Source organism: Triturus cristatus, chromosome 3_2, assembly GCF_964204655.1.
Source record: "Triturus cristatus chromosome 3_2, aTriCri1.1, whole genome shotgun sequence".
In the NCBI taxonomy this organism is placed as follows: domain Eukaryota; kingdom Metazoa; phylum Chordata; class Amphibia; order Caudata; family Salamandridae; genus Triturus; species Triturus cristatus.
Window position 1 is genome coordinate 884808323 of NC_140584.1, and position 20092 is coordinate 884828414.

The 20092-nt window shown below is 48.3% G+C and overlaps 1 protein-coding gene across 33 annotated transcripts in view; it reads right to left on the reverse strand.

Annotated features, from left to right (window-relative positions):
• Positions 1-20092, reverse strand: part of NCOR1 (nuclear receptor corepressor 1) — a 1832391-nt gene that overhangs the window by 1070411 nt on the left and 741888 nt on the right. For all 33 annotated transcript variants that reach the window (XM_085649294.1, XM_085649293.1, XM_085649281.1 and 30 more), the window contains one exon: positions 4864-5003. In XM_085649294.1, the coding sequence (XP_085505420.1) occupies positions 4864-5003 (140 nt within the window). The remainder of the gene's footprint in view (positions 1-4863; positions 5004-20092) is intronic.

The window sequence follows — 20092 nt, forward strand, 5'->3', positions numbered from 1 at the left end:
GCCTGGCCGCCTTTTTTGTGGAAAAGGTGGAGGCCATTTACCGTTCTTTTCAGAGAAGCTGAAATCTGGCCCGAAGACAACCATGTCTTTGCGCTCTCTCCTAGAGCTCTCGATGGAGGAATTTAATAAAATTGCGGTGAAAGTCAAATCAGGTTCACCAATGGATCCTCTACGACCTGCCCAATTCAGAGAATCTGCTTCACTCTGTTTCCCTCCTTTATGCGACCTTATCAATTTATCCCTGACGTCAGTCTTAGTCCCTGGTAGCTGGAAACAAGCTCAGGTGATGCCCATTTAAAAAAAACCTGCCCTGGACCCATCAAAATTGGAGAACTATCGTCCCATATCCCTTCTTCCGTGGGTGGCAAAACTGACCGAGGCCCACGTCAATGCCATCCTATCCAACCATCTCCATTCTGCCAATATCTTAGACCCTTCGCAGAATGGCTTTCGACCTGGCCACAGCACTGAGACTGCGCTGCTCTCAATGGTCGATCACCTGCGAACTTTGGTTGATTCTGGTCAAACGGCAGCACTGGTGCTTCTTGACCTCAGTGCCGCGTTCGACGCCGTCTCCCACGCTGTTTTATTACAGCGTTTGGGTGAGGCAGGCGCCGACAACGTGGCACTTGAATGGTTCCGATCGTTTTTATCCGGTCGCACATTTAGGGTTGCCACTCCTCCCTTCCAATCTAAACCCTATCCTATTGCACAGGGAGTTCCGCAGGGGTCGGCTCTTAGCCCCACACTTTTCAATCTCTATGTGCAGCCGCTGGCTGCTGTCGCCAAGCGTTGGAACCTGACTATGGTGTCCTACGCTGACGACACGCAGCTGGCGGTTGCAATAAGTGGGGCCTCTGACCTTGAGGCGGCTAAGTTCCGTGAGGGAATTAGCTCAGTGGCCCGTTGGATGACAGACAATTGCCTGCAATTGAACGCCAAAAAAAACAAGGTGCTCATTGTTGGCAGGCAGAGTCATCTCTGGGGTGATCATTGGTGGCCATCTGGGCTCGGCCTAACCCCTATCCCTGCCACCGAGGTTAAAAACCTAGGGGTCTGGTTGGATTCTAAACTTAGTTTTGTCTATCACACTAAGAAAACCGCTGCCACGTGCTTCGGGACTCTTCGTAGGCTCAGACCCATTTTTAAATTCTTTGATGCTCCAACCAGACAGCTTATTGTACAAGCTACGATTTTGTCCAGGTTGGACTACACGAGTTCCCTTCTGCTGGGAGCTAATCAGGCCGAACTTTCCAGACTTCAACGCGTTCAAAACGCTGCCGCCAGGGCTCTGGTAGGCTTGCCGAGATTCTGTACGGCCCAAAAAATCATCTATAAACTCCATTGGCTCCCTGTTGCTCAGAGGATTAAGTTTAAGTCTCTTTCCCTTTCGTTTAAAATTCTGAAGCACTCCTCTCCTCAGATCTTGGAGCATTTTATCTTGCCGTATGTACCCCCGCGGTCTCTAAGATCTTCAGGACTCCATCTGGTCACAGTCCCGCGCTTCAAGAGGGCTAGGGCCGGTGGCCGCTCTTTCAGAGTGCTTGCTGCCAGGCTATGGAACTCTCTTCCTGTCCATATCCGCGCTATTGACGAACTTCTGGTCTTTAGGAAGGCCGTTAAAACCTTCCTTTTTCCTCCGGATTCCTAGAGTTGTTATGGTTGTGTCTTTGGTACTGCTTGTGTCCGGCTTTTTGTCCATTATAGCGCCGGGACGCCCCTTTGCTGGGGCAGCTGCGCGCTCTACAAATCCGGTTAACATAACATAACATAACTTAGAAGATTTTTCCCAGAAAAGGAGTCAATGCAGTCCTATGGAGAACAACGGTGTTATTGGTTGAATGGTAAGTAATCAGGTTTTAGAGTGCAAAATCTGGGATTAGAAACATGGGTTCCCCTAGGGTCAAGGATGTACTCTCATAGCACCCTCAGCGTCACTAGGGCAGCCGGGGGCAAAGTTGTGGGAACAAAAGCTCCTGGTGTTAGGCTCTGGGCAAAGGGGGACCGATTTAGCACACAAGGAGCACCCACAGTGGCACAGGGGTGGCTGGGTGCAGGGTTCTGTTTTGACGTGGGGTGTTTTGTTGATTTCAATGGGGATTCTCCGGCTACAAAAAACACTGCAGGCTCAGGAACGAAGATCTTCTGGAGGCGACCACCGGTTGGAGAGGTAAGTTGGGATGCCTGGGGATGCTGAGACACCCTCGGTTGGGTCAACCAAGGCAATGGGACGTTTTCTGCAGTGGTGTCTTTTGGAGTCTGCTTTATCTTACTCGCGCCGTGGGATTTGGCTGCGGAGTGGTGCAGACTCGCAGATTTTGGCGGAGCCAGAGTCTGTTGGTGAGCAAATCAGGTGCTCACGGGACACAGTCTGGTTTGGAAAGGAAGGGCAGGTCCTCCGGGTACTTGGGGGCTGCTAGCTGCAGGACACACTAGGAAATCACTGGAGCAGGTTTGAGGTTTGGAAAGGCTGGTAGGACTCGGGTAAAGTCAGTTGGTGTCCTCCTCTTCTTCTTTCAGTACGTCTTCGTCCGTCCTTCTCTCTTCTTGTCTGAGGAGGCAAGGTTCAGGTTGACCCTAATTATTATATTTAGGGGCGTTACAGGAAGGTACAGGTCAGTACCAATGGGTCCCTTCCTTGGGGTGGGTACACGCCTTATTATGCCACACTCCAGTGGGAGGGGGGCACAAGACTCACTCTGGTTGGTTGGGTCCCTCCATCTCCAAGATGGTGGGGACAGAGTTGTGCCTCATGTCGCCTCCTCCACTTGAGGGGTGGGGTTGGCAAAGGTGGGCACCCCTCTCCTCCTAACAATGTTTTCTAGACTATTCTCCCACCCAACGTGAGAGTCAGAACCGGTGGAGGTCTGTTGCTGTGAGCAGCAAATGGCTGGGGGAAGGTCAAAAAGACGGCAAGCCTTTGAAGCTTCCTCTTTGTGGACCCTGCCCAGCCTGGGACCGCGTCCCACGACCCCGAGAGCAGTAGGCTCTCGACCCAGAAGTCCATAAATATGTCTGGTGGCGGCAGCTGGTCAGCAGCCCCTTAGTCAGGACACTAGAGTTAGGTTGTTTTCCGTGAGGCATCTACAAGATGCTCTCTGAGTGCATTTTTCATTATGGCATCAGTGTGGGTTTAATGTGCTGAGAAGTTTGATACCAAACTTCCCAGTTTTCAGTAAAGCCAATATGGTGCTGTGGAGTTCGTAATGAAACTCCCATACCATATACTCTTTATGGCATTACTGCATTTACAATTTTTAGGAATAGCTTAGACACTGTAGGGGTATAGGGCTCATGCACCTGTATCCTCACCACCGGTATAGTGCACTCAGCTAGAGGGGTGGCCTACCTATGCCAGGGCAGTGGGTTGTAGGCATGGCGCACAGGGATGTGTGCCATGTCGACTTCACTTTGTTCTGTAACAAAAAAAACAGCCTGCAATGGCATTGTATGGGTGTAAAGGTATAGGGCTTGTAAGGGTGGCACAATAAGTGCAGCATCCCTTAAAGGTCTTCCCTGGTCACGATGGCCTTGGACCCTCTGGTATCTTTTACAAGGGACTTACATGTGTGCAGAGAGTTACCAATAGGGTTTTGCATCACTACAGTTTAGGGAAAGAACCTAGGCCCTAGGTACCTGGTTGGCAGGAACCCAGGGCACACTCAGTCAAAGTACATCATCATAAGGCAAAAAGTGGGGTGCAACCATGCAAAAAGAGGCACCTTCCCACAGGCGGCGTAGCCAGCATAAGAACACTTTAGGTACAAACCATAAGTATCACAATATGCATCGATGTGTTTTTAGCTAAATTGTCCAAGTAAATATTTTCTGAATGCGTTGAAAGAAGGCAGGGCCTTTCTTCCAGGTCATCAGTGCTCATAAAGCAAGCAATGAGCAAACGCATGACGTAAGTGAAGCGGGCACCTTAGTGATTAAATTTAAAAAAAAACATCAAAGTGGGCACTAGACCAAAACACAGAGGGGTGCCCATGTATATAAAACTTGTGCGTGTGATGGACTGTAAAGTGCATGGTGTGCTGAATGTTGCAGGAAAGCATGCCGTGCCTGCAGTAGGAGAAACAGATTAAAGAAAGTAGTGCTTCCAGACTAAATAAGACATACCGTGTAACAGAGGTAAAAGGGCACTCCTCATGAGAGGTTACAAAGGACCACAAGGAGGGACTAACAAGCCTATTAACCAATTAGAAGCCAGCTTTTACGAAGAACAATGATACAAGCTAATGACAAATATGGGCGAGGAGTATGCGGGGCTTCTAGTACACACTCTAATACACCATGCCTCGCAGCAGCACATATACTGCCCAGGCTCGACCTACAAATGGGAGTAATAAAAGAGAAATGGTTGTGGCAAAATGGGAAATTCATAACATGAAATTTTACACAATGAAGTTATATTTTTCCACCAAAGTAAAAGAATGTTTATGAACCAGACAACATAAGCCTTAGGGGAAATAATTGACCTCTTAAGCAGGCATGTCAGACAAAGCAATTGATCAGGGGCACCATGTGTCCAAAGCGAAACACAAAACACACAAAAAAAACAATATGACAACGGATGTTAAAAATATAATTTTCTGAACTGGACCTGTATCAAACCAGGTAAGAAGTCAATGAGGACACAGACAAAAATTGGAGGAGGTTAATGCACTCCAAAACATTATAAGAATTCAATTTTTCAAAGGTTAGCATAAGCATATTGAACAGTTTCAAAACTACTAGCATTGCAATCTACGTTTTTCTGACGCAAAGCAGAGAAATCCTGACATAATGCTGTTCAACAGATAGAAGGAAAAGATTAAGCTATAGACCAATTAGAGATATAAGCATAGTCAAAGTACTTACCCTCTGCTTGTGCTGCTGTAGTAGGTTGTCCAGGTTATGGCGACGTTTGTAGTTGAAGTAGAAATTCTTACACTGAGCTTCACTTTTTGTTGCTACCATTTTGGCAATGGCTCCCCAGTTCCGTCCATGCTCAACTAACCCTGGGGAAAACATAATATCACTGCTTTAGGGCGTGTAACATAATAATTAGAACCAACTTTTTGTCCTCAACCTGTATATAAAAATAGATATGCTTTGACAAATTTATGATCAAACTGACACCTTTGCCAAAAAAGAAAAAAAAATTAATTTGCTTGTGTTCCTGATGAATGAATTTTGCCAATCAAATTTTACATACAATATCAAAAATCGCCCAGATGACAGAAATCAATTTTTTTTCAACACTAAAAATAATGTCATGCACCATGTTTATTCACTCCTCGGGAATATAAATGTACACGATTTTTGGAGGCTGATGGTTCATCTCAGACATTCCAATGCTTAGTTCAGATTTCATTCACTCTAATTTGGGGTCATAAGGCGCAAGTCCTAGCCATGCCTTGAGGACCTGTGGCACCCTATTGTGCATGTATTTTTTTTGTCCTGCCTTATAGTGGTAAGAGTAATTTTAGGATTTAGGGGGTGGGGGGAGTAATTATAAATAGTGATAAGGATAATTTCATAGTTTAGAGGTGGGTAATGGTAAAGGGTGGTAAGGGTAATAAGGGTAATTGTTCGAGTTTGGGAGGATATTGGTCACAGGAGAGATGGCTAATTTTAGGGATTGGGACTGTCAGGAGAAAACTAAAAAGAAGTGGGTGTCGGGGTGTACGAGAGTGCCCATTATTGGATGGTTACACACCACTTTTTGCCTGATTTTGATGCACTTTGAGTGTGCACTGGGTCCCTGCTAATCAGGTTCCCAGTCTTTCCCCAAACTGTACCTTTGTTTAATTAACTGGCCCACCTCTAGCCCATATATAAGCTCCTTGTAAAAGGTACCAGTGGTACAAAGGGCCTTGTGACCAGAGAGGATCTACAACAGCTGCAGCATATATTGTGCCACCTGTGAGAAAGTGGCTCTGTATATACTGTTCCGTAATAGGTACAGGGTCTACAGAGTCCACAGTCCCCAAGGGTTTGACAGAGGCTAAAGTTAGATATAACCTTACTCTCTAAAGTGGTAGCTTGATCGAGCAGTAAGGCAGTATCAGAGGACAGTGTAAAGCATTTGTTGTACACACTCAGCCAGCAAATGGTCTCACACACTCAATAACTGAACTCTAGACCAATGGTTTATATATAAAAAAATATATGCTTGTTTTATTTTAGAACCAACAATTGGATTTAAAATATACTTTCTCAGAATGAGCTGTTTTATATAAATACTTTTGCAATATGCAATTGACTTTTGTAAACAGTTACAAGTGGCTGCAATAGGCAACTCTATTTTAAACACAACAATGCATTGAGCTCAATGGAAATTTCAAGTTATTTGCAACAGATTACTTTTAGGATTACTTTTGGAATTCCAGGACTGGATCCTAGATTCAGTCCTGGGTCAGTACTTAGAATCAAGTGATGAAAGTCGACTTAATTACTGTAATGATTTTTAAACAATATTTAGCTATTTTAAAAGTTGACACTTAAAAAATATTTCAAAGAAAAGGTACAGTATGTTCTCATTACTTTTGTAATCCAGTACTGGGTGCCTAGACTCAGTACTGGTAAGTAATTACGTTTTCAGATATTATACGATTTTTAAAGAATATTTAATGATTGCGGAAATTGACACTTAGAAGAAATTTCACAGAAAAACAGTCAATGATTTCCTATGGAAGAAAATTGGGTTACGGTTAAGTACAGTTTTAAGTATTTTTCAGAGTCAGTGCTGGGCACCAAGATCCAGCACTGGGAGCTCACATAAGAGCAGGTGAGTAATTTAGTTTTCGTTACTCGGCTGATTTTTGGTGAATAGTTTAAGATTTGAAAAGTCCACACTTAGAAGAAATTTCAGGAAAAAGCCAGTCAATGTTACCCTATGAGGAAAATAGAGTTATCGGTTTAAGGGTAAGTACTCGACTGGCAGAGTTGAGGTTCTGGGCATAGACTCAGGGGTCCCCCAGGGTCAGGTAGGTACAGTTGGTTCACCCTCAGCGACTCTAGGGCGGCCGGGTGCAGAGAGAGTTAGGCCCAATGTTATCCTATTAGGGATAGGGGGGCCTTGGTTGGTAGCTGCTGACTGGCAAGCCACGCGGCTGTGGGAGCTGGGCTCCCGGTCACTTACTCAGGGCAAGTGGGGAAGTAGGTAGGTGTAGAGGTTGCACTGCCAGGGCCACTCGGGCGGCTGGGTGCAGGGTGCTTTTGAGCCTTCGGGCGCTCAATTGATTTCAATGGGAAAGCTCCGGATTAGAAAAAGACTGCAAGCTCGGGGACGAGGATTCTTCAGGTGCCACCACCACTTCGAGAGGTAAGTTGGGTAGTTGGAGGATAGGTAGGTACCCCGGAATTGAGCACGGGGGCAGCGGGCGCCGTGTGCAGGGGTGCCTTTTGGTGTCGGGAAATCTTACCCTCTGTTGATCGCGGTAGGGGGGGCACCTTGTTCTGAGGCTGCAGGCTTCTTCAGGAGTGTCGAGGGAGGTACTTGGGTGCCGGACTCGGGGTCACGGTCGCCATGGGGTCGTCCTCGTAGTCTTTGTTCACTCTTTGTTCACTCCGGCACTGGCCAGGCTTGGCTGGTGCAGAGTGTGCTGGGTTCGCGGTTCTCTAAAGTGGTAGCTTGGTCGAGCAGTAAGGCAGTATCAGAGGACAGTGTAAAGCATTTGTTGCACACACTCAGCCAGCAAATGGTCTCACACACTCAATAACTGAACTCTAGGCCAATGGTTTATATATAAAAAATATGTTTGTTTTATTTTAGAACCGAAAATAGTTATCAAAATACTTTCTCAGAATGAGATGCTTTAGGTAAATACTTTTGCAATATGCAATTGGCTTTTGCAAAAAGTTACAGGTTGTTGCAATAGGCAAAACAATTTTAAACACAATAATGCATTGAGTGGGGGGAGGAGCCTAGCCTGCAGCCGAGATGGCCGCCTAGCTCCTCGGCTCCGCCGACCCTTGCGCCCTTCGTCGATATCCTGGCAAGAATCCTGCGCCTCCGAGCCCTACGCTTACCTGCGCCACGTTCCTGACCACGTTACTGTGACTCCGGTCGAGAACGGAGCTGCCCCGGCAGAGTTGAGCCCCGGTTTCCATTCCGGCCTTCCAAGCGGTCGCAGCCGGGCCATTGTTTAGTGGGGACGGCCGGCGGCGACAACGATAGCAGCGGCCGCTGTGGAGAGGGAGGAGCCGGTGCACCGGACCTGGAGCGCGGCGCTGGGATTCTCACAGCAGCCTTTTCCATGCTCGGCTGCCCAGCGCGCCCCGCTCGCAACATTGTATCCGGCTCCCGTATACTGTATCCCGGCCCAGCTGGGAGAGGGCCGGGATCGCTTCTTTGTTGCAGCCTACAGCAGCGGACGCCATCTTCCGCATCGGAAACCCTGGTCTTGCCGGTGGGTTTCCCTGCACCACAGATTCCCTGGTCCTTGAAGCCTCTCCACGACCGGCTGCCTCCACGTTTCCTGCACCACCAGGGCCCCGCTGAGAGCTCATCACTTTCCAGATACCGATGGCTGGTGAAGGGGGCTTGCTTCCCGGGGCGCTCGATGGTTGCTTGCCTAAGATGGCGGACGCAACAGCACCCTCCAGCCTTGATCCACCGCTGGGGCTTCACGACATCCTGGCAGCACTGGAGGACCTGCGGTTGGCCTTCCACGACTCTGCCACTCGTTTGGGGGACCGGTTTGATTCGACTTTTTCAGCTGGCCATGATGACCCTCCAGTGCGGCATGATAAGCCACATCTTCAGTCGACTGTCGGTGGATCACCCGAGTTGAGGTATGTGGCAGTGACGGGGGGACGTGTCCCAGTGCCCGCTGCGGTACTCTTCGGCTCTGCCCTGGAGGAGTCTGACAATACTGCTCCCTTGGTATGGCCGGAGCTTGTGTCTCAGACGCCGTTTTGCCCATCTCTTTTGTCCTTTGGTGCCACGTTTCTGCGCGTCCTCCTGGACTTGCTTCCTGTACATCGGCCGGCCGCTACTCTGGAACTTATGCATCGTCCTGCTCCCTGTTGTACTAGCCACGGCATAGCAGTGGCGCATTCTGTGGTCCTTTACTATCGAGCTTCACTCCAGTTTGACTTGTCTCTTACACCTCGACTTCTGCACCGGACTCCATGGTGGCCCATCCCGTCCAGGTTGGCTGTACTGCAATTGGATTCTGTTGGACTGCAGATTCGAAGGGGCCAAGGCTGAGGAAGGGGGTTTTTCTTGTTGCACATTGACACGTATATGGCTGGGACTGGGACTTGTGACTGTCGGAGGTACATGTAGCATGGGTGTCAGGTCGGGGCCTGGGGTTGGGTGACCGCGGGTAACGATTTTGCTTGCATTGAATAGATCCTTGGCCCTCCTCCGATCAACCGTTACATTCTTTTTCTTTTTCTTCTCTTTCTCTTCTCCTACATTTCGGGTACTCTTTTGGGGCGACAGACACACTGCTAGGGGGGGTAGGCCGTAGCCTCTGCATGCGTGTAGGGTGGGGGGTATATTTCCTTATTGGTTTTTTTCTATGGGCCTCCTTTTTCTTTTTTTCTTTTCTCTTTTTTCTTCTCCCTTTCTACTCTTTACCTTTCTCGCTTGCTCTTTCCTTTATTATTTCTTGGGTCGATGGGAGGATTGGGAACTTGTGGGTAGTGCTTGGGGATCGTCATGTGATATGCTTCTTTCCTATCCTGATTTCATTGAGTGCGATTGATTACCTTACGGATAATGCTTGCTGACTCTTCTGATGATCGTTGCCCACTATAGTCCTAACTGCATTGCTCTGATTCGGATCCTTCCAGACCTGTTGCTATGGACTTATTTCAAGACTTTATAAAAATTAAACCTCATCATCCTGGCGCTCGGCGGCACAATTGTGTATAACGTAACTTGGTCTATTCGTGTTTGTACTGATATGCTGCTGAGTTGTATAATTGCTTGCTGATGTGCCTTTTATTGTCGAGGCCGGCCTGCGGGTTGTAGGCCCGTATTTGTCCGCACATACTGTTAAATAAAGGGTTTAAAAAAAAAAAAAAAAAAAAAATAATGCATTGAGTTCAATGGAAGTTTTAAGTTATTTGCAATAGATTACTTGCAGGATTACTTTTGTAATTCCAGGACTGGATCCAAGATTCAGTCCTGGGTCAGTTCTTAGAAACAAGTGATAAAAGTCGACTTAGTTACCGTTATGATTTTTAGACAATATTTTGCTATTTCAAAAGTTGACAGAAGAAATTTCATAGAAAACAGTCAATGATTCTCTATAGAAGAAAATTCAAGTTGCAGGTATAGTATGTTCTCATTTTTTTATAATCCAGTACTGGGTGCCTAGACTAAGTACTGGGACCTCTCTCTAAAACAGGTAAGTAATTACGTTGTCATAGTAAGTACGATTTTTAAAGAATACTGGAAGTTTGCAAAAATCGACACTTACAATAAATTTCACAGAAAAACAGTTAATGATTTCCTATGGAAGAAAATTGGGTTACTGGTAAGTACGGTTGTGAATATTTTTCAGGGTCAGTGATGGGCACCAAGACCCAGCACTGGGATCTCACCTAATAACAGTTGAGTGTTTTCGTTACTCGGCTAATTTTTGGTGAATATTTTAAGTTTTGAAAACTCCACACTTAAAAGAAATTTCAGAAGAAACCAGTCAATGTTACCCTATGGAGAAAATTGAGTTATCTGCTTTTGGGTAAGCACTCGACTGGCAGAGTTAAGGTTCTGGGCACAGACTCAGGGGTCTCCCAGGGTTAGGTAGGTACAGTTGTTACGCCCTCAGCGGCGCAGGGGTAGCCGGGAGCAGAGTGAGTTAGGCCCAATGTTATCCTATGGGAGGCAGGGGGTGCCTTGGTTGGTGGCTGCTGACTAGCAGGCTACGCGGCTGTGGGAGCTGGGCTCCTAGTCACTTGCTCAGGGCAAATGGGGAAGTAGATAGGTGCAGAGGTTACACTGCCAGGGCCACTCGGGCAGCTGGGTGCAGGGTGCTTTTGAGCCTTCGGGTGCTCAATTGATTTCAATGGGAAAGCTCCGGTTTGGATAAAGACTGCAAGCTCGGGGACGAAGATTCTTCAGGTGCCACCACCACTTCGAGAGGTAAGTTGGGCAGTTGGAGGATAGGTAGATACCCAGGAGTTGGGCACAGGGGGCCGCAGGTCACCGGGGTGCCTTTTGGTGTCGGGAAATCTTACCCTCTGTTGATCGCGGTTGGGGGGGTACCTGGTTCGGAGGCTGCAGGCATCGTCAGGAGCGTCGAGGGAAGTCCTTGGGTGCCGGACTTGGGGTCACAGTTGCCGGGGGGTCGTCCTCGTGGTCTTTGTTCACTCCGGCACAGGCCAGGCTTGGCGGGTGCAGAGTGTGCATGGTTCGCGGTTCCGGGCTGATGCCAGGGATTAGATGCTGAGTTTGAGTAGAGCCTCTGCTCATGGGAGTCCCAGGTGCTTAGAGCCAAAAGGTAGCCAGGTTCTCTGGGGTTTGTGAGGTTGCTAGCCACATGAGGTGCCGGGTCGTAGCAGGAGCAGGTTCGAGGGTCGACAGGCCGGTAGGGCTGGGGCCAAAGCAGTTGGTGTCTTCCTCTTCTTAGCAGCTGCACGGCAGGTCTTCTTTCTTCTTGCTCTTCTTTGTAGTTTGGAATCTGGAATCTGGGGAAGGAAGGTTCAGGGTGCCCCTAAATACTAGATTTAGGGGCGTTACAGGTAGGTGAAGGGCAGGGACCAATGGGTCCCTGTCCTGGGGTGGGTACACCTTCATTCTGCCTCTCTCCAGTGGGAGGGGGGCAGTAGCCTAGTCCTGATTGGGTAGGGCCTCCCATCTTCAAGATGGCGAGCGCCCGGAGATGTGCTTCACCTCGCCTCCCCCACCTGAGGGGTGGGGTTGGCAGGCTGGCACATCCCCTGTCCTTATTTGGGGATTCCGGCCAGGCTTCCCGCCAGAGTGGGGGCTGCCAGTGGCCTGGGGAAGCTCACAGAGGCGGCATGCCTTTGAAGCTTCCCCCTGTCCATCCTGGGGGAGGAGATTTAGCACCTCTCCCAGGATGTGCATTGTTGCAGGCCCAGGAGAGCAGGGGCTCTCCTACCCAGAGGTCCAGCAACATATCTGCTGTGTGGCAGCCTAGGCAGCCTCAGAACAGACGTGGATTGTAGGTTTAGGTTTCAGGGGGCATCTCTAAGATGCCCTCTGTGGTGCTTGGTAAATTAAATCCCACACTGGCATCAGTGTGGATTTAATGTGCTGAGCAGTTTGATGCTAAACTTCTCAGTCTTCAGTGCTGCCATTATGGTGCTGTGGAGTTCGTGTTTGACAAGCTCCCAGCACCATATACTCTTAGATGGCAGCACTGTACTTACAGGACCCAGGAATGGACCTGGGTACTGTAGGGGCACAGGGCTCCTGCCTCTGTGACCACACCACTGGCATAGGGCACCCAGCTAGAGGGGTGGCTCATGTATGCCAGGGCAGTGTAGGTTGTGGGCATGGCACACAGGGATGTGTGCCATGTCGACTCTCTGTTTTGTCTTGTATCCAGACACTCAGCCTGCAAGAGCAGTGTGTGTGTGTGTGTTAGGGTACAGGGCCTCTAATGGTGGCACAATGAGTGCTGCAGCCGTTAGAGGCCTTCCCTGGTCACAAGGCCCTGGGTACCATTTACCAGGGGCTGACATGTGGCCAATTTGGGTTTTGGCTGTTAGGCAGTGTTTAGGGAAGGAACACAGGCCCTGGGCAACTGATTGGCAGGAGCCCAGGGCACAACAAGGAAAAGTGCATCAGCTATTAGGCAAAAAAAAAAGGGGGGGGGGGTTACTGCAACAGAAACCCACTTTCTTACAAATAGGCCTTGGGAAAACCCATCCCCAGGGCCTCTACTTATAATAAAGAGGAGGGGGACCGTGCGTCTAACCTCCACATGGCTTATTAGGCTCTGGTGACCCCATTTTTTTTTTTTTAAAGGTGAGGCCACAGGTAAGCCCCTTGTAAAAGATACCATGGGTACCAAGGGCACTGTAACCAGTGAAGGTCTCCAAGGGCTGCAGCACCAATGATGCCACCCTTAGAGGCCCTGCACCTTAACACCCACACACTGCCATTGCATGCTGCATGTTTTGGTGCAGAGAAAAGTGAAGAGTCAACACGACACATATCCCTGTGTGTCATGCCTGCAACTCACTGCCTGAAGCCTAGGTAAGTCACCCTTCTAGCAGGGTGCACTAGCCTCCAGATAAGGGCACAGTGGCATGAGCCATGTGCCCCTCCACCGTCTAAGTGTAGAAAAGCCAAAAAGAGTGCATGGTCTTTGAGTTGGTTATTATGAACTCCACAAATCCATAACGGATTTGCAAAAACTGGGAAGCTTGTTAGCAAACCTCTCATCACATTAATCCCACACAGATGCCATAATGTAAAATGCACTCAGAGGGTATCTTAGAGATGCCCCCTTAAAATCGACCAGCCCTGGTGTAGTTCCTGAATGGCTACCCGCCATTTGCAATCACCAGACAGGTTTCTGGACCCCTGGGTAGAGAGCTTCCGCTCTCTGGGTCCAGAAACAAATCCCATCATGGGCAGAAGTGTCATGCCTGCTCCCCCAGGATGGGCTGGGTCCACGAAGGGGAAGCTTCAAAGGCCTGCTGCATTTGTGAGCTGCCCCTGTCTTTTGCTGCCCCCAGCAACTGGCTCCCACCGGTTCTGCCCCCATTGTGGGCAGGAGAATCGCTGAGCACACCTCTTGTTAGCTTGTTGTGCCCACCTTTGTCAACCCCATCCCTCAGGTGGGGGAAGGGAGGTGAAGAACACACTTCAGTCCCCTCCATCTTGAAGATGAGGGAACTCAGCCCATCAGAAAGAGGCTCATATCCCCGCCCACTGGAGGGCGACATACTAAGGGGTGTATCCATCCCAAGGAAGGGACCCATTGGTTCCGACCTGCACACCCCTTTAATACCCCTAACTCTCGTATTTAGGGGAAACCCCGAACCTTGGCTCCTCAGATTCGAGGAAGAAAGAAGGACCAAAGAGCCATGCTGACCCGGGAAGGAGGACTCCTCCTACTACTTTGGCCCCATCCCTACCAGCCTGTCTCCTTCCGACCTGCCTACAGCAAAGTACCCGACGTATCCAGCAGCCCCCCAGGGCACATAAGAACTGCCCTGCAATCACATTAAAGACTATCTACCGTGAGCCCCGGATTTTCTCAACAAAGACCCCAAGACCAGAATCCAGATTCCGGAGACTCCACTATTCTGCACACAACGCCCACGGCCCGAGTGGCCCAACACCACGATGAGGTTGTGATAAAGTGCCCTCTTTCTTGCATTGTATGCCCCCACTTTTTGCTGAATAGCTGATGTACTTTGACTGAGTGTGCCCTGGGCCCCTGCCAATCAGGTAAGCAGGGTTTGTGATCCTTCCCTAAAACTGCATTGAAGCCTAAACCCAATTGGCATCTCTGGCCACATGACAGCCCCTGGTAAATGGTACCATAGGTACCTAGGGCACTGTGACCAGAGAAGGCCCCTAAGGGATGCAGCACTTATTGTGCCACCCTTAGATGCCCTGTACCCTGACACACACACACACACTGTCCTTGCATGCTTGGTGTCTAGGTGCAGAACAAAACAAATTCGACATGGCACACATCCCTGTGAGCCATGCCCACAAACCACTGCTCTGGCATACATCAGTCACCCCTCTAACTGGGTGCCCTATGGCAGTGGTGAGGGTACAGGTGCATGAGCTCTGTACCCCTACAGAACCCAGGTCCATTCCTGGGCCCTGTAAGTGCAGTGTTGCCATTAAGAGTATATGGTGCTGGGAAGTTGTCATTGCGAACTTCACAGCACGATAATGGCTACAATGACGGCTGGGAGGTTTGGTATCAAACTTCTCAGCACATTAAACCCACACTGATGCCAGTGTGGGATTTAATGTAAAATGCATGACAGAGGGCATCTAAGAGATTCCCCCTGAAACTCGACCAACTCCCAGTGAACTGACTGAGTGGCTGTGCAGGCTGCCACCACCAGACATGTTTTTGGACCCCTGGGTCGAGAGCTTGCTGCTCTTGGGGGCCTGAAACAAAGCACATCTTGGGACAAGGTGACAAGCCTCCTCCCCCAGGATGGCCAGGGTTCACGAAGGAGAAGCTTCAACAGCACGCCGCCTTTGTGAGCTTCTCCAGACCATTTGCTGCTTTCAGCAACTGGTCCCGACTGGTTCTACCCACTCACTTTGAGCAGAAGAACCGGTGGGAAAAACAAGTGAGGAAGAGAGGTGTGCCCACCTCTGCCAACTCCACATCTAAGGTGGGGGAGGCGAGGTGAAGCACAACCTCGAGTCCCCACCATCTTGAGGATGGGGGAACCCAGCCAACCAGGGACAGGCTCCTGCCCCCCTCCCAATGGAGAGTGGCACCCCCAGGGAAGGGACCCATTGGTCCCTGCCCTTTACCTACCTGTAACACCCCTAAATTTAGTGTTTAGGGGCACCCCGAACCTTACTTAGTCTGATGTGTCATCATCATCTATTGGGGTAGGTGATGGTGTGGGAGAGCATTGTGGTAGGAGAGGAGGAAGAGGAGAAGAAATCCGTAATGGAGAGGTGGCAAAGTCTCTCTTCTTTGGTGGTGGACCAGGTGCAGGCATGTGTAGTGGTCTTTTTTTGATACTGATCATTAAATGGCCAGTCTTAGGATCCTTCATGAGAGTCTTTTGTGTTGGATCTGGTCGAAAAAGTTCATCTGTGGGAGACAGATCCATCGGTGCCGAGGGCTTCGGTGCAGTCTCGGTAGAGGTTCTAGTCTTGGAACCGTGTAGTTTTGCAGTGTCTTTGAGATTTGGAACCGGGTGTTATTTTTTCGTTCCAAGGTTTTTTGTTTGGAAGTGTCTGGGCCTTTCGGTGGGCGGCTTTTAGTCGGCTCCGAGGGTGTTGTCGGTGCCGAAGAGCTGGTGCCGACCTTCGATGCAGCGGTCGGCGTGGATGATGTCGAGGACGCCTTTTTCTTAGGTTCCGGAGTTGGCTTGTCGGTACCAAGGGCAGGCTGACACGAGCCCGAGTCGCCTAAAGGCTTTGCAGGCTTCTTTACCGGGCCCGAAGGCAGGGCATGGGGAGCAGTGTCTCGGCGTGCACCCGGGCCCGAAGGTGGGGGTGGTACCGAATCCTTTTTCGACATTGTGGAGGGGGTGGGTGGGTCGGGGTTGACGTCTGTACTCACGGCCCTTTGAGCTGGAGTAATGTCTTCGACGCCTGAATTGTCTGCTTCGGAGGCGCTGATGAGGGTTTCCTCGAGAGGACCCTGCTCCGGAACATCGACGCCCTCTTGAAAGATGTCGTCGGGATCGAAGATGACTAGCGTGCCATTGTTCTTCGAGCTAGTCGGTCCCGGATGGTCTTTTTGGAGCGGAAGGAGGCACAAGCTGGACAGTCCCTGGCCTCGTACTCCGGTGAGAGGCAGAGGTTGCACACCTCATGTAGGTCGGTGTGGGGAAACTTCGACCCACATCTAAGACACTTTTTAAATGGCGTCCTTTCCATGAGCCGGAGATGAGGCCCTGGTCAGCCCAAAGGCCTTCGTCGACGACCGGAATCGAAGACTTCGAGTGGAAGGGCGCGTGTGGTTGGAACCCGCGATCAAAACACTACAGTCGAGATGGGAAGGATTGCGCGTCGAAGAGAAACCGTTAACGGTTCCGAGCTGGAACGCAAGAACACATCCGAGCCCGATGGCGGAAAAAAAACAATCTGAGGATGGAGCCGAAGCCCATGCGCACTATGATCCAAAGGAGGAGTCACATACCTTGTGACTTCCAAAGACTTTCCAAGACAAAAACAAGTGCAAACATCTGGGCCCAACACCAGATGGCGATCTACGCACAGTGTGTAATCTGCAGCTCATATGCCTCAAACCTATAGTTACAGTTAAGTAACTTGTTTCTTACTCCAGTATTGGTACTTTCATAGATGAACATGCTTGAATCATAATAGTTAGCAGTAAGCACCACATTTTCGTGCCATAAATTACAACCGTAAATGCATTCTTGAAAGCATCAAACATGCACAACAATATATACATATAAATGCATAAGCAAAAGGAAAAATTTCAACGATTGAAAATGTGAGACAGTTCAGGATGGTGGGAAGGAACCCAAGAAGAAGGATCACCTTATTAAAAGAGATGTCTGAGAACTGCTTGTCCTACTGCCGCATCTCGCTTATTCCCAGCATCAAAGCAGTATGCCTGGTGAATGTGTGCGGCGTCTTCCATGTTGCTGCTCTACAAATGTCCGGCAGAGACACCTGCAAACAGCGCTGTAGATGAGGATATCTCTCTTAAAGAATGGGCACAGACTCTTGATGTCAGAGGATGGCCCGCTTGTTGATGACAGAATACAATTGCACTTGAAATCCATGTAGAGATGCTCGGTTTAGTGATGGAGAAACCTTTTTTAGGTGCACTGTATGCAATAAGGCGTTGATTTGACTAACGAAATGACTTCGTGCTGCACAAGTAAAATTTCAGGCACCTTTTAACATCTAGAATTGCGGATTTGGGAAGAATGAGTTCAGCACAATAGATTCTTTAAGATGGAATCCGATGTGTTCGTAGAATAACCTTGTCTTGTTTAAATTGTAAGAAGGGTTGTACAGAGTCCACAGTCCCCAGAGGTTTGGCAGAGGCTAAAGTTAGATACAACCTTACTCTCTAAAGTGGTAGCTTGGTCGAGCAGTAAGACAGTGTAAAGCATTTGTTGTACACACACAGTCAGCAAATGGTCTCACACTCAAGAACTGAACTCTAGGCCAATGGTTTGAATATAAAAATATATGTTTTCATCTTAGAACCAACAATAGGTATCAAAATATACTTTCTCAGAATGAGATGTTTTAGTTAAATACTTTGCAATAGGCAATTGACTTTTGAATGCAATAGTTACAGTTTGTTACAATAGGCAACACAATTTCAAACACAAGAATACATTGAGTTCAATGGGAATTTCAAGTTAAATGCAATTGATTACTTTTAGGATTACTTTTCTAACTCCAAGAATGGATCCTAGATTCAGTCCTGGGACAGATCCTCGACACAGGTGAGTAAATACGATTTAGTTACTGTTGTGATTTTTAAGCAATATTTTGGTATTTTAAAAGTTAACACCTGGAAACTTTTTCTAATGAAAACACTAATGTTATCCTATGGGAGAAAATTCACTTAGAAGGTAAGTGAGGTTATTGTTACTTTTTCTATCTCAGTCTTGGATCCTGGATCCAGCACTAGTGTACCGCCTGTAAGCAGTTGAGAGAATGCTTTTAGGCTATACAGGCGATTTTTAACAAATATTTGTAAGTTTGCAAAATCGATAAACTTTTTCATCAAAAACCAGGCAATGTTATCCTATGGAAGGAAATTCAAATTGCGGGTTAAGTATGTTCTTGTTACTTTTGTAATCCAGTGTTGGGCTCCTAGGCTCAGCAAATCAAATTTTGTATGGAAGCATCTAGAGGATTTATGTTGTTGTTTTTACAGTATAACACAAATCTCTTCCATTTAGCTGCGTAGCAGGCTCTGGTAGTGGGGCGTCTAGCCTCTCTAATTATATTCATACATTCTGGAGGCAGTTTAAGGTATCCAAATTCTAGGATTTCAGGAGCCAAATCGCTAGGTTCATTTGTGCTGGGTCTGGATGCCTTATCTCTCCATGGTTCTGTGTAAGGAGTGTTGGAGTTAGTTGTAGTCTCTGATGTGGGACTACTGATAGTTCCAGAAGCGTTGTGTACCAAGGTTGTCTTGCACATGTGGGTGCAACTAGAATCATTTTTAGTGATTCTTGTGCGAGCTTGCGTACCACTAATGGAATCATTGGTGTTGGGGGGAAAAGCGTACGCAAATCTGCCTGACCAGCTCATCCATATCACATTGCCTTCCGACTGAGGGTGCGGGAATCTGGCGGCGAAGGAGGGGCATTTTGCGTTCTCGTGTGTGGCAAAGAGATCTATCTCTGGATGCCCCCATTGTTGGAAGAACGGTTGCAGTACCTGTGGATGAATTTCCCACTCGTGTACTTGTTGACTGTATCTGCTTAAAAGATCTGCTAGTTGGTTTTGTGTTCCTGGGAGATGTTCCGCTAGGAGGTAAATGTTCTGAGGAATGGCCCATTTCCAAATGCTCTGTGCTAGACGAGAGAGTTGTGGAGAGTGTGTCCCCCCCTGTTTTTGTATATAATACATCGCTGTGATATTGTCCGTCCGGATTAATACCACTTTGTTGACTATATGTTTCTGGAACGCTTTTAGTGCCAGGAATATTGCCAGGAGTTCTAGATAATTGATATGGAATTTCTTTTGTTCCTGTGACCAAAGACCTTGAACAGTGTGTTGAAGTAGATGGGCTCCCCACCCTGTCTGTGATGCGTCTGCTGTCAACTGAATTTGTGGAACTGGCTCTTGGAACAGTCACCCCTTGGAAATGTTGTTTGTGTTCCACCACTCCAGAGAGTGATGCGTGCGACTGTCTACCAACACTAGGTTGTTTAATTGTCCCTGAGCTTGGTTCCACTGACGTGCTAGGCACTCTTGAAGGGGACGCATTCGCAGACGAGCATATGGAACTATAAATATGCATGAGGTCATCATGCCTATCAGTTGCATAAACACTCTGGCTGTGAGTGAGTGTTGTGGTTGAAATCTTTGTAGTAGTGATTTTATACTGGCAACCCTGACTGGGTTTGGGTAAGCTCTGCCTTTGGTTGTGTCTATTGTTGCCCCTAAGTACTGTTGTACGTGGGAGCCTTGACGCCCTCGGGCTTAGTTGCGCGTTTATAAATTTCCTTTCATTCATTCATTCATTCGAGGGTTGTAGATGGGATTTGAGGTAGTTTATAGTGAACCCTAGATCGTGTAAGAGGTGAATAGTCCTGTTGATATGGCTTGCACACTGTTTGTATGTGTTTGCCCTTATTAGCCAATAGTCCAGATAGGGGTACAAATGTATGTGCTACCTTCTGAGGTGTGCTGCTACTACTGCCAAGCACTTGGTAAATACCCTTGGTGCTGTTGCGACTCCGAAGGGTAGTACTTTAAATTGATAATGTTTGCCTTTCACTGAGAATC